Genomic DNA, 12,179 nt, shown 5'->3' on the forward strand with positions numbered 1-12,179 from the left:
ATGATGTGCAAATCTACTTGAGTTGTAAAAAATCTGAGTTAACAAATGGAATCGACAAATTAAATTTGGATCTACTGAACATACATGAATGGGCTACAGAAAATAGTCTACATACACTGAAAAAACAGTGAACCAACAAGGAAGAAAACTTTCGGTTAATTTTAGAAAATTTTGAATATTTGTAGAAAATTTTAACTAAACAGTATTACAAACGTTGGCATCACGCCGATGTCATAAAACTAAGTAAATATTTTTCGACAAATTCAAGAAAATTTATTAGACATAATTAAGTTTTTTCACTTGTTAAAGAAAATTTTGGTGTTTGAAGGAAAAACTTGGAGTTCAAAATTGCAAGAATGTCTTTAGTGACATACGAAGTTCATGGTGGACGCATTTTTGGTAAAATTTACAAATTTAAAGAAATTCTGAACTATTTTGTGGAAGACACAAATTTAGTTAATCTGTATGCTTCATTTGAGTATATTTTTTTCCTCGGTTTTAGTTAATTTAACTAACGTACACAAAAAATTATTAGAGTAAAGGAAACTTTCTCCAAACATAATAATTCCATGAACTAAAATAAAGTTAAATTGGCTTTAGTGAAATAGAGAGTTCACTTTTTTTTGAGTGTATTAATCCAAATAAATCAAAACTATTAATCATGAGCAATCGTACACACGTCGTTTCGTCTGATCTACCTGTTAAAGTTGGTAATGAAACCATCGAGAGAGTTAATAAGTCAAAGAATCTGGGAATCATTTTTAATTCCTCATTAACTTGGAAAGATCATGTTTGCACCACTGCTGGGAAAATTTTTGGTATGGTCCGTGAAAAACAGAAGAACAACTGCTTGCGAAAACGTATTTAATGCCAATAATCCTTTATGGCAGTGAACTGTTTGGTAGTGCTGATGCTTTTAGTAAACGTCGCCTTGAAACAGCATACAATGCAATCGTTAGATATGTGTACGGTATCAAACGCTTTGATAGTTGTGCTGCTTACACTAAATGTCTTTATGGTGTAGAATTTGCGCAACTATTAAACACCAGAATGTTAATTTTGCTGCAAAAGATTATCTATACCAAAGAACCAAAATATCTTTATGATAAATTACGCTTTGGGAGATCCACCAGAAGAATTTTAATTATTCCACAACAACATCAGCTACTAGTATCTGAATGGCACTTCTTATTCAACGCCGTTCGCCTATGGAACTCTTTACCTGCATCGATTCAATTTATTGGCAATGCTAATACATTCAAGAATGCATTATATGGACATTTTTCTGCCTAACACTAATACTAACCTATACACACTATTTTCTTTATACTATCTGTCGCTTTTGCTGCATTTTTGTTTTCATTTTTTTGTTTTTAATGATTATGATAAAATATTTCTATATTTGCGATTTGTAATTATAATTGTTGATTTGTAATTGTAACTTTTGTAGTAGAATCGCATTCGCGGCGTTTGACGACACAAATGTGTTTTATTGGCGCAAACCCCTGATCGATTGTATTGCATCTCTGGTTTAATATTATAAAAGGTAAAAGAATTATAAGTACTTGTTTATACGACTATGTGACGCCTGAAAAAGATGATGAAATAAAAGAGCATTCGTTGTTGAGATACAAAGAAGATAACAACGTCAGGTGTGTACAGAACAACGCTCATACAAAATTAAATTTGGAGAAATAAATTATGGAGTCGGATCATTCTAAGAATCCGAGGGATGAAATTGCATCCCAGTTAAGATCTTTGGGAATAGAATTCCCAGAATCCGCAACACTAGGACAGCTTAGAGTGTTACTGCAAGGAGTTGTTGGAGCTGCTGCGTCGCAAGACAATGAGACATCTGCTCAAAACCAATCGTTAGAATTTGTGGTACCTAGCCATTCGCGGGCTGAAGGCGTACATTTGTCTGTTAATAATGAGAATTACGGAGAAATAGAGGAAAGATTGATACAACGCTTACGAATACTTAAGCTACAAAAGGAAATACGAGACCTGGAAACTGGAAGATGTCAAGAAAATGTTAGAAGAAATAATGTGAATTTTTCGGATATTGAGAATTTACTTCCGAGTTTCAGTGGAGATGATGAGTACAGCGTAATGAAGTGGATTGCAGACTTCGAGGCAATCACAAACATCCAAGGCTGCACCCTCGATGAAAAATTTATATTGGCTAGACGAAAGTTGATTGGTAGCGCGAATATTTATTTAAGGATGGTTTCATCTGACACGTGGGACGACCTGAAAGCCAAGTTATGTGCAGAATTTCACAAAACGCTAAGTGCTAGGGACGTATTAAAGAAATTAGAAACCAGAACGTGGGATCGAAGAAAGGAAAGCCTCCACCGTTTTGTACTGTCTATGCAGGAGATTTCGCAGAATGCATCCATCACTGAGGCTGAGCTCGTTGAATACATAGTTGAAGGTTTACGTGATAAAACTCCAGCCGTGTCAATATTTTATAATGCGACAAATATTTCTGAGATCAAGAGGCTAATACCACGTTATGAGAAAATTATAGCAGATGCAAAAGTGAATAAAGAAAATCTGGATGGCAACAAAAACGACATTCGAAAGGTACGTTGTTACAACTGCTCGGATTTCGGACACTATGCCCTAAATTGCCCGAAGGAGAAGAGACCCAGAGGATCTTGCTATATATGTGGAAAGACGGATCATATTCGTGGAAGCTGTCCCCTTAGAACTGTAGGGGCTATAGATGACGTTTCAGATAAAGAATTTAATGTAAAGGTAAGAGTAAGCTTTTGTGGATTTAAGTGTGACACAAAGTTGGATATTATGTCTCTTTTGGATACTGGTAGCCCCAATAGTTTTGTGAGACGATCTTTGGTTCAGTCGGCGGTACCTTTTGCACAATTGGGTAGGGAACGAATATCGAGGTTCAGAGGTGTTGGAGGAGGAGGTCTGAGGATTTGTGGAAGAGTGCTTTCGGAGATAGAATTTAAGGGGATCATTAGAGTAATCGATTTATATATTGTACCGGATGATTGTATACCATGCGATTTTATATTGGGGAGAGACTTTATGAAATTATTTTGCGTTATTTTAAGTATAAGGGACGGTGCAACGTTATGTCCAAAGTGCCGTTCCATTTCTAATTTGAATTCAGATGTTTGTGAATCTAGTTTTAAGGAGGAAATATCAATAAAAGAAAATTATATCGAAAACAATGATTTATTTCGGGAAATTGAAAGGATATGTGCTATAGAACTGGGAGATGAGAGGAATGTAGATATTGATGTGAACCCGGAATTGGCAGGTGATGCGAAGGTCGACATTCTGAGAATTGTTGAGGAGAATTATTTTTCTAAGTTTTGGTCCAAGCCTCAATCGTGCGGTTACGAGGCCTCTATTTTGGTGAATTCGGCTAGTGCCCCGTTCTGTTCTCCGCGACGCCTCTCGTTTTCTGAAAAAACGGAGGTCAATAGGATAGTAGGTGATCTTTTGGAGAAGGGGGTGATTCGACCTAGTAATTCTCCTTACGCGTCCCCAATTGTGTTGACTAGGAAGAAGTCTGGAGAGACTAGGATGTGTGTGGACTATAGGGCGCTTAATAAGATTATTGTAAGGGACAACTATCCTCTACCATTGATAGAGGAGTGTCTAGAGCATTTGGAGGGCAAGACATTTTATACGGTTATGGATTTGAAGTCGGGGTTCTATCAGGTTCGCTTGGCTGAGGATTCGGTTAAGTATACATCATTTGTTATACCATCGGGCCAGTTCGAGTTCTTGAGATTGCCGTTTGGGTTGAGGAACGGCCCGGCTATATTTCAGCGCTTCATTGGGGTTATATTTAAGGATTTTTTAGAGAGGAATGAGGTTGTGATATACATGGACGATATAGTAATAGCGTCGACGACACTTGACGACCACAAGGAATTGGTGGGAAGAGTTTTGACAAGACTTGCGGAGAATGGTTTGGAGTTGAAGCTTCAGAAGTGTAAGTTCGCGTATACCTGAATTGAGTATTTAGGATACACAGTTTCTAGGTGGGGTATAAGTCCATCGGAGGGTCATATAAGGGCTATAACTTCTTATCCAATTCCTGTTAATGTGAGGCAATTGAAGTCATTCCTTGGCTTATGCTCGTATTTTAGGAAATTTGTAAAGGGATTTGCTGTTATTTCACGTCCTCTTTGTAATTTGACAAAAGAGGGCGTTCCATACGTATTTTCTGAGGAATGTAGACAGTCTTTCGACGAGTTGAAGAGGATTTTAGTTTCAGGCCCAGTTTTGGTTATATATAACCCGAGAAGGGAGACGGAGCTACATTGCGACGCCAGTGGGATGGGGTTCGGGGCTATATTGTTACAGAAGCAGGATGATGGGGCGTATCATCCCGTTGCCTATTTTTCTAAGAGGACTACCGATGCCGAGACACGGTATCATAGCTTCGAGCTGGAGACGCTGGCGATAATATATGCACTAAGACGATTCAGAGTTTACTTGGAGGGCATTCCATTTAAAATAGTGACGGACTGCAACTCGTTGACCCTTACCTTGGCTAAGAGGACTGTTAATAGTCGCATCGCTCGATGGGCGCTTGAGCTTGAAAATTATAATTATGTTATACGGCACAGACCGGGTGTAAGGATGGGACATATAGATGCGTTGTCAAGGAATGAGTTTGACTGCGAGACTGTCGCCACTGTCGAAATTGAGGATATTGATTTTCAACTATGCGCTTTACAGAAGAGAGATGCGGTTATAAGCGGGTTGAGGAGGAAATTAGAGGAGGAGGACTTAGAAAAGTATGCGATGGAAAATGGTGTTGTTTACAGGAAGGAGATAGGCGGTAAGCTGTTGTTGTATGTACCGAATGAGATTGAGAACGAGGTTATTAGAGGCGTTCATGAGCAGATGGGACATTTAGGCGTTGATAAATGTTATTTGCGTATGAGGGAGAACTATTGGTTTCCGTCCATGAAGCAGAAGATTGGTGCTTTTATTAGGAATTGCATAAAGTGCATAATGTATGCAGCCCCCACTAGAAATACGCGAGTTTTGCATAGTATACCGAAAGATCCAAAACCTTTCCACACTATTCACTTGGATCACTTAGGACCGCTTCCCTCACTCCAGTCGAAAAGGAAGCATATCTTGGTCGTTATCGATGCTTTTACGAAGTTTGTGAGATTATATCCTGTCCTGTCCACTAGCACCAAGGAGGTAAATGCGGCATTATTGAAGTATTTTGATTATTACAGCCGTCCTGTCCGATGTATAACGGATCGTGGGAGTTGCTTCACATCTAGAGAATTTTCAGAGTTTCTGAAAGAGAGGAATGTGACACATGTGAAGGTAGCGGTGCACTCTCCCCAAGCAAATGGGCAGGTAGAGAGGGTTAATAGGACTTTGATAGGTATGTTGGCTAAGTATAGCGAACCGATATCCCATTCGGACTGGGTGAAACAATTAAGTAAGATAGAATTTGCTTTTAATAATTCTGTGAATAGATCAACCGGCACCACACCTAGCAAGGCACTTTTTGGGGTTCCACAGAAGGGCGAGATAGTGGACAAGCTGACGGAGTACTTAGAGGAGAACTTTTCAGGCCCTGGGGAGGGGCGAGACGCCATAAGGGAGCGGGCTAATGAAAATATATTGAGGACCCAGAGATACAACGAGAGTAGGATGACCAATCACTCGAGGGGTATAGTCTCCTTTAAGGAGGGTGATTTTGTGGTCATTAGGAATGTGGATAACACCGTTGGTTGATTAATAAGAAGCTACTTCCGAAATTTAAGGGCCCCTATGTTGTGCGGAAGGTCCTGCCGAATGACCGGTATGTTATAGGCGACATAGAGGGTTGCCAGATAACCCAGATCCCATATGAGGGAGTTATAGAGGCATGTAATATTAGACTTTGGAGGTCTATGGTCCCAAAAGACACAAAGGCCTGCTCTTCCTAATAAATAGTTGTGATCGGGTCGATCACTCTCGTCAGGTTGGCCGAGCTGTAGTAGAATCGCATTCGCGGCGTTTGACACAAATGTGTTTTATTGGCGCAAACCCCTGATCGATTGTATTGCATCTCTGGTTTAATATTATAAAAGGTAAAAGAATTATAAGTACTTGTTTATACGACTATGTGACGCCTGAAAAGATGATGAAATAAAAGAGCATTCGTTGTTGAGATACAAAGAAGATAACACTTTAAATGATTCGAAATTGTAAATAGTACCAACATTAATCACATACTGTAATTTAAAAGATTTTGTATATCTTGTAGTATGTGAATGAATAAATAAATAAATAAATGTGAACTGCATTCTGTCAAAAGTTCGAATTTATTGAACATTTCTATCAAAAGTTATGGTTAATATTGTACTTAGCCTGAGTTTAAAGTTTTAAAAAATGTCCAATCCAAAAAGGGCAAAAAGCTTTGTTCGATCTAAAGTGGTCTAAGTCATTTTTAGCCTTCTGTTATCCCTATTTTGAGTTTCTACATAGTAAAAAAAAAATTATAAAAAATATGATTTTAAGACCGCAAATAAGGGAATTTCTATCTTATACGGGTTTTGTGAAATTTCAAAAAACAAAACTTGTCTCTTGTTTCCTGTAAAATTCACTTTTTAGACTTAGCGCACTTTGGAATGTAGACATGCCCCAATTTGTTACTTCTTATTTTAGCAATATTTCCATCGACGTCTTTAATTCTATAGAGGAAAGATAACCACATGAAGTAAAAAAAACTCATTTCTTAATTTCATATTTAGATATTAATTATTTTTTTATTTCAATAACAATTTATTTATTTCAATAATAAGTTATCGAACTTCTTCTTTCCGTCAAATTCGTTATTCTACTTAGTCTAAAGGTACAAAATCTAACTTATAATAATGGTGGGAATGGTAATTTTTTACAATGAGTCTGCGTCGAGTTTTTAAATTTTTCTTAGATTTATAGTCTTTTAATTTAATCAACTTCTTCTACGGTGGGTCCTGTTCGGCCACCTCCGAAGCCACCAGCTTGTTGGCCACAAGATTCTCCAGCACCTCCATTATGCAACTTAGTCATAATTGGTGTACACAACTGTGTTAAACTCTTCATTTTATCCTCATATTCTTCCTTTTCGGCCAATGTGTTTGCATCAAGCCATTTGATTGTCTCCTCACATGCTTTGAGTGCTTCACTTTTCTCTTGTGCTGAAACCTTGTCTCCTGCTTGATCCAATGCCTGTTTCACACCAAAGACATAACTTTCTAGGTTGTTGCGGGCAGCTATCTTGTTCCTCTGTTTTTCATCTTCTTCGGCGTATTTCTCAGCTTCATTGACCATTCTATCGATTTCGGCTTGAGACAATCGTCCTTTATCGTTTTTGATAGTGATGTTTTTGGCATTGCCCGAACTCATTTCTTTGGCCGACACATTCAAAATACCATTGGCGTCCATATCGAAGGTGACTTCAATTTGTGGTACACCCCGTGGGGCTGGTGGAATACCAGACAAATCAAATGTTCCCAGTCTATTGTTGTCACGGGTCATCACTCGTTCGCCCTCGAACACTTGAATGGTGACACCAGTTTGGTTGTCCGAATATGTGGAGAATGTCTGTGTCTGTTTGCAGGGTATGCGTGTATTGCGTTCGATTATTTTAGCCATCACTCCACCTGCTGTTTCGATACCAAGTGAGAGGGGTGCTACATCGACCAAAAGTACATCTTGGATAGCACTGCTCTTGTCACCACTTAGGATTGCGGCCTGTATAGCAGCACCATAGGCCACAGCTTCATCGGGGTTAATGGATAGATTAAGACTCTTGCCACAGAAGAATTGTTGAAGAAGATTTTGCACCTTTGGAATTCTTGTAGAACCACCAACCAAAACAATATCATGGATGTCACTCTTGTCCATTTTGGCATCGTTGAGGGCTTTCTCTACAGGCTGAAGGGTCTGACGGAAGAGATCAGCGCAAAGTTCTTCGAAACGAGCACGGCTTATTTTAGTATAGAAGTCTTGTCCCTCAAACAAAGCATCTATTTCGATAGTGGCCTCCGAGCTGGATGACAATGTGCGTTTGGCTCTTTCTGCTGCAGTTCTCAGGCGACGCAATGCTCTGGGATTGGAGCGTAGATCCTTCTTGTATTTACGTTTGAATTCATCAGCCAAGTGGGTAACTAGGCGATTGTCAAAATCTTCACCTCCAAGATGGGTATCGCCTGCAGTAGCTCTGACTTCAAATAGCGAACCTTCGTCGATGGTTAATATGGAGACATCGAAGGTTCCACCACCCAAATCGAAGATAAGAACATTTCGTTCACCTTTCAGATTCTTGTCCAAACCATAAGCTAAGGCGGCAGCTGTGGGCTCATTTATAATTCGTAGAACATTAAGTCCAGCTATACGGCCAGCATCTTTTGTTGCTTGACGTTGTGAATCATTAAAGTAGGCTGGCACCGTAATCACAGCATCACTTACTGTCTGACCCAAATATGCTTCTGCGGTTTCTTTCATCTTCGTCAAGACCATTGAACTAATCTCTTCGGGAGCAAAACGTTTCTGTTCTCCTTTGAACTCTACGCATATTTTTGGTTTGCCACTGTCGCTGACCACCTTAAAAGGCCAATGTTTGATATCTTCCATAATTTTTGGATCATCGTATTTGCGACCAATCAAACGCTTAGCATCGAATACTGTGTTCTTGGGATTCATGGCCACTTGGTTTTTGGCAGCATCACCAATAAGGCGTTCTGTATCGGAAAATGCCACATAGCTGGGTGTTGTGCGATTACCTTGGTCATTGGCTATGATTTCCACTTTACCATGTTGAAAGACACCAACACAGGAGTATGTGGTGCCCAAGTCAATACCAATTGCTACCATTTTGCTCTTTGTTGTGTTGCAAGTTTTGGTTTAATAAAATATTTAATTTCCTTTTTTCAAAATTCGTGTTACTGTTGCACTCGATATTTTCAAAACAATAACTTCTTTTATTTGTTGATTTATTGAGCTGACTGGCTCTTTCACTTGTTAACGCTTTGACTGTTTTTTCTTTACTAATGATGAAGAGAACGAATTGGCCCCTATTTATACCAAAATACTCACAGCATCGTATCTTCGAGATACTTTTGTCTGAATATTCGTGAAATTTTTGCATGAACACAGAAAAGAGGTTTGTCAAATTAATACTCTTCAAAATAAAATATTAGAGTGAGAAGCCGTGTGTGTGTGCGAGAGTGTCAAATGTTTGTCAAAGAGAGAAAAAGCTAAAAGAGATTTACCGTATACTCTTTTCATTTGCAAACGGTACCACATTCTGGGGATAGCTAGGCTAATTTTCTAGAAATTTCTCCTCATCGCTTGCCGTATGTGGAAACATCGCACAATCGACCAAGTGTATTCACTTCGCCCAAATTACCCCTTTGGCTCCTTTTCAAATCAAAAATCAATCTGTTCGATGTAGGCATATATTTATGACAAGCCCATACAAAAAAAGTCTGCTGAAAACTGGATTTGGTATTTGCTGTCACATTACTGTAATTTATGGGCTACACTCAAAGAACTCTCTTCGTAAAAGAACGAAGAATTTAATTAAAAAACGAAATGTGTCATTATATTACAACTTCATAGTTGTATGAAAAACTTTCGTACTTTTTATAAAAAACTTTCGTACTTTTTGTGAAAGAAGTCAATGCTTCCTCATTTTTAAATTTTCAATTCAAATCGTCATCAATTCAATCTGTAATTGAATCAATAACAAATTAATTGAAATTGTAATCAATTAATTTTTATGCCCAATTAAAACTGTTATTGATACTATCATTTTCGTGTATGAAGACGTTTCAATTAAAAAATAAATTGGATCAATTTATTTCGTTATTGAATAACATTTTTTTGTGAGTAACAAGTTTGAGAAACGTCATCTCTACTATAAACGTTACATTTTTGAATAATTTTGGAATACACAAAATACTGTTTTTGCTTCTTGAATATCTGTTGGGTAACATTTTAAAACCTTTAACTTTCATAAATTATTATTCGTTATGCGTCCTACATACTATAATAATATATAATATAAATGTGTTATCGATCCCATAAGCATGCAGCAGTATCGATTATGCCTTCGGACTTAACATATAATGTGGCCAATATATGGGATATGTTCCACACGAGCACTGTCGTCCGGATAAAATTATAATCTGGAAGGCGCATTAGGCTATGAATCGAGTAAGTGTGTAAATATAACCATAGCGATAGGCGGTAGGCGAAACATTTTTGCCGCAACGGCAAATACAATAAGCTTGACGGCGAATAATTCCCTTTTTCACGTTTCCTAGCGTTTTTGTTGTCAATACAGCACGCTTTGACAATATTAAACAATGAAGTTGAATAAAAACATACAATGGCTTGTTATTTGTTGAGTTATTTCAAGAAAAAATAATCTACACGTGTCCAGGCAACAGCAATTACTAGTGGTGAGTTAAAAAAAATTGATAAGTGATGGCAACACTATACCAGTTTTCGCCAAGGAGTTAGAATAAGTTTTAATTGAGCGACACGGCGCTAGCCGTCACGGTATTCCGTCGCGGATTTTGGGCTTCCCATAAGAAATACACGTAAATAAGTGTTCGCCTACCGCCTATCGCTATGGTTATATTTACACACTAACAGCTGACACCAACTGCCGTTTTGAGCTGACTTTTTTCTATGGGTGCGTTGTCATAAGAATATAAGTACATATAATCACATAAATAAGAATTAATAATAAATAAGAACGCTGCAAGAGGGATGGCAGACATATGAATACACTTGGCCCATTGTGCGATGTTTCCACATACGGCACGCAATGAGGAGAAATTTCTAGAAAGTTTCCACATACGGCAAGCGATGAGGAGAAATTTCAGTGTGTGTGTGTGCGAGAGTGTCAAATGTTTGTCAAAGAGAGAAAAAGCTAAAAGAGATTTACCGTATTCTCTTTTCATTTGCAAACAGTACCACCAGGGCTGCCAATAAAATTTCAAGAAAAATCGTCACTTTTTTCGATAAAAATATGACGATTTTTCGCATAATTGCATTTTAAAAATCGTCAATATAAATAATATTAAAATTAAACATATTTTTTGGTTAAACACAAAGCAAAAGTATTTATTTCATATACAAAACAGAAAATTAATGTACACAACTATGCATTTCAATAAATATATAAAGAACTCAGTTTAAAATTACCATAAAAATCATTTTCTGGTTAAACAAAAATATTTCGTAATTTTGTATAAAAAATCTATTTTTCTAAAATATTGTTATTAATTGAGTAACTTTTTATTTAAAAAATAAATATTTTGAAACTAATTAAAACAACTTGAGTTATTTCATTTTAGGTTATTTTTTGAACAGAATATTCCACCCAATAAATTATTCTACAGCTATCATCTAATTTTAGGTTTTTTGCTTAAAAATGTCTACGTTTGCTGTGGAGTTTGGAAGAATCATGAAAATAAATTTTTCAAATTTATTTTAATATTTTCAAAATTTTCTTCAAAATGTAAAAACTTTAACTCCCTAAACTAAGAACGTAGTTAATAACGTTAAAATCGGAATTGTCCATTTTGTGAGCAAAAAATTCTTCCAGACTATCCCCCATATTCATAAAAGTTAACGTTAACTTTATACCTACTATTACCATACAAATTCATTCGATAAACTGTCAGTAAATTATTATGAATATGGGCATATAAGTTTATCCGTACAACAGTGCTCGTGTGGAACATATCCCATATATTGGCCATATTATATGTTAAGTCCGAAGGCATAATCGATACTGCTGCATGCTTATGGGATCGATAACACATTTATATTATATATTATTATAGCCTGTAAGACACATAACGAATAATAATTTATGAAAGTTTATGGTTTTAAAACAGTATTTTGTGTATTCCAAAATTGTTCAAAAATTTAACGTTTATAGGTAAGTACTATGTTCGCTTTTCGCGTTGAAATTTTCGTGGTTACTTTATTAAAACAGTTCAATATAAAGCAGACAAATCAACACAATTGATGCGTGGTTTCTTGTTCCTCTAGATTTCGGCAAGACTTTACAGGAATAAGTTTGTTTTCATTTATAATTTTGATTATTTAAGGAAAAGTAATCGCGAAAATAAAGTGGTTTTCAACTCGAAAACCGAACATAGTACCTACCT

General features: G+C 37.0%; 2 protein-coding genes across 2 annotated transcripts; one reads left to right on the forward strand and one right to left on the reverse strand.

Annotated features, from left to right (window-relative positions):
* The first annotated feature begins 1,638 nt into the window (after window positions 1-1,638).
* LOC142228998 (uncharacterized) lies at window positions 1,639-3,203 on the forward strand. The gene is made up of 2 exons (XM_075299555.1): window positions 1,639-2,763; window positions 2,835-3,203. Exons 1-2 carry the CDS (start codon window positions 1,702-1,704, stop codon window positions 2,841-2,843), a joined length of 1,071 nt encoding a protein of 356 aa, XP_075155670.1. The 5' UTR covers window positions 1,639-1,701; the 3' UTR covers window positions 2,844-3,203.
* A 3,532-nt stretch (window positions 3,204-6,735) lies between these two features.
* On the reverse strand, window positions 6,736-9,041 carry LOC142229081 (heat shock protein 70). Its single transcript, XM_075299648.1, has one exon. The coding sequence runs from the start codon at window positions 8,860-8,862 to the stop codon at window positions 6,955-6,957; it is 1,908 nt and encodes a 635-aa protein (XP_075155763.1). The 5' UTR covers window positions 8,863-9,041; the 3' UTR covers window positions 6,736-6,954.
* Window positions 9,042-12,179: the final 3,138 nt, after the last annotated feature.

The sequence above is a fragment of the Haematobia irritans genome, chromosome 1 (genome assembly GCF_050003625.1).
Source record: "Haematobia irritans isolate KBUSLIRL chromosome 1, ASM5000362v1, whole genome shotgun sequence".
Classification (NCBI taxonomy): Eukaryota; Metazoa; Arthropoda; class Insecta; order Diptera; family Muscidae; genus Haematobia; species Haematobia irritans.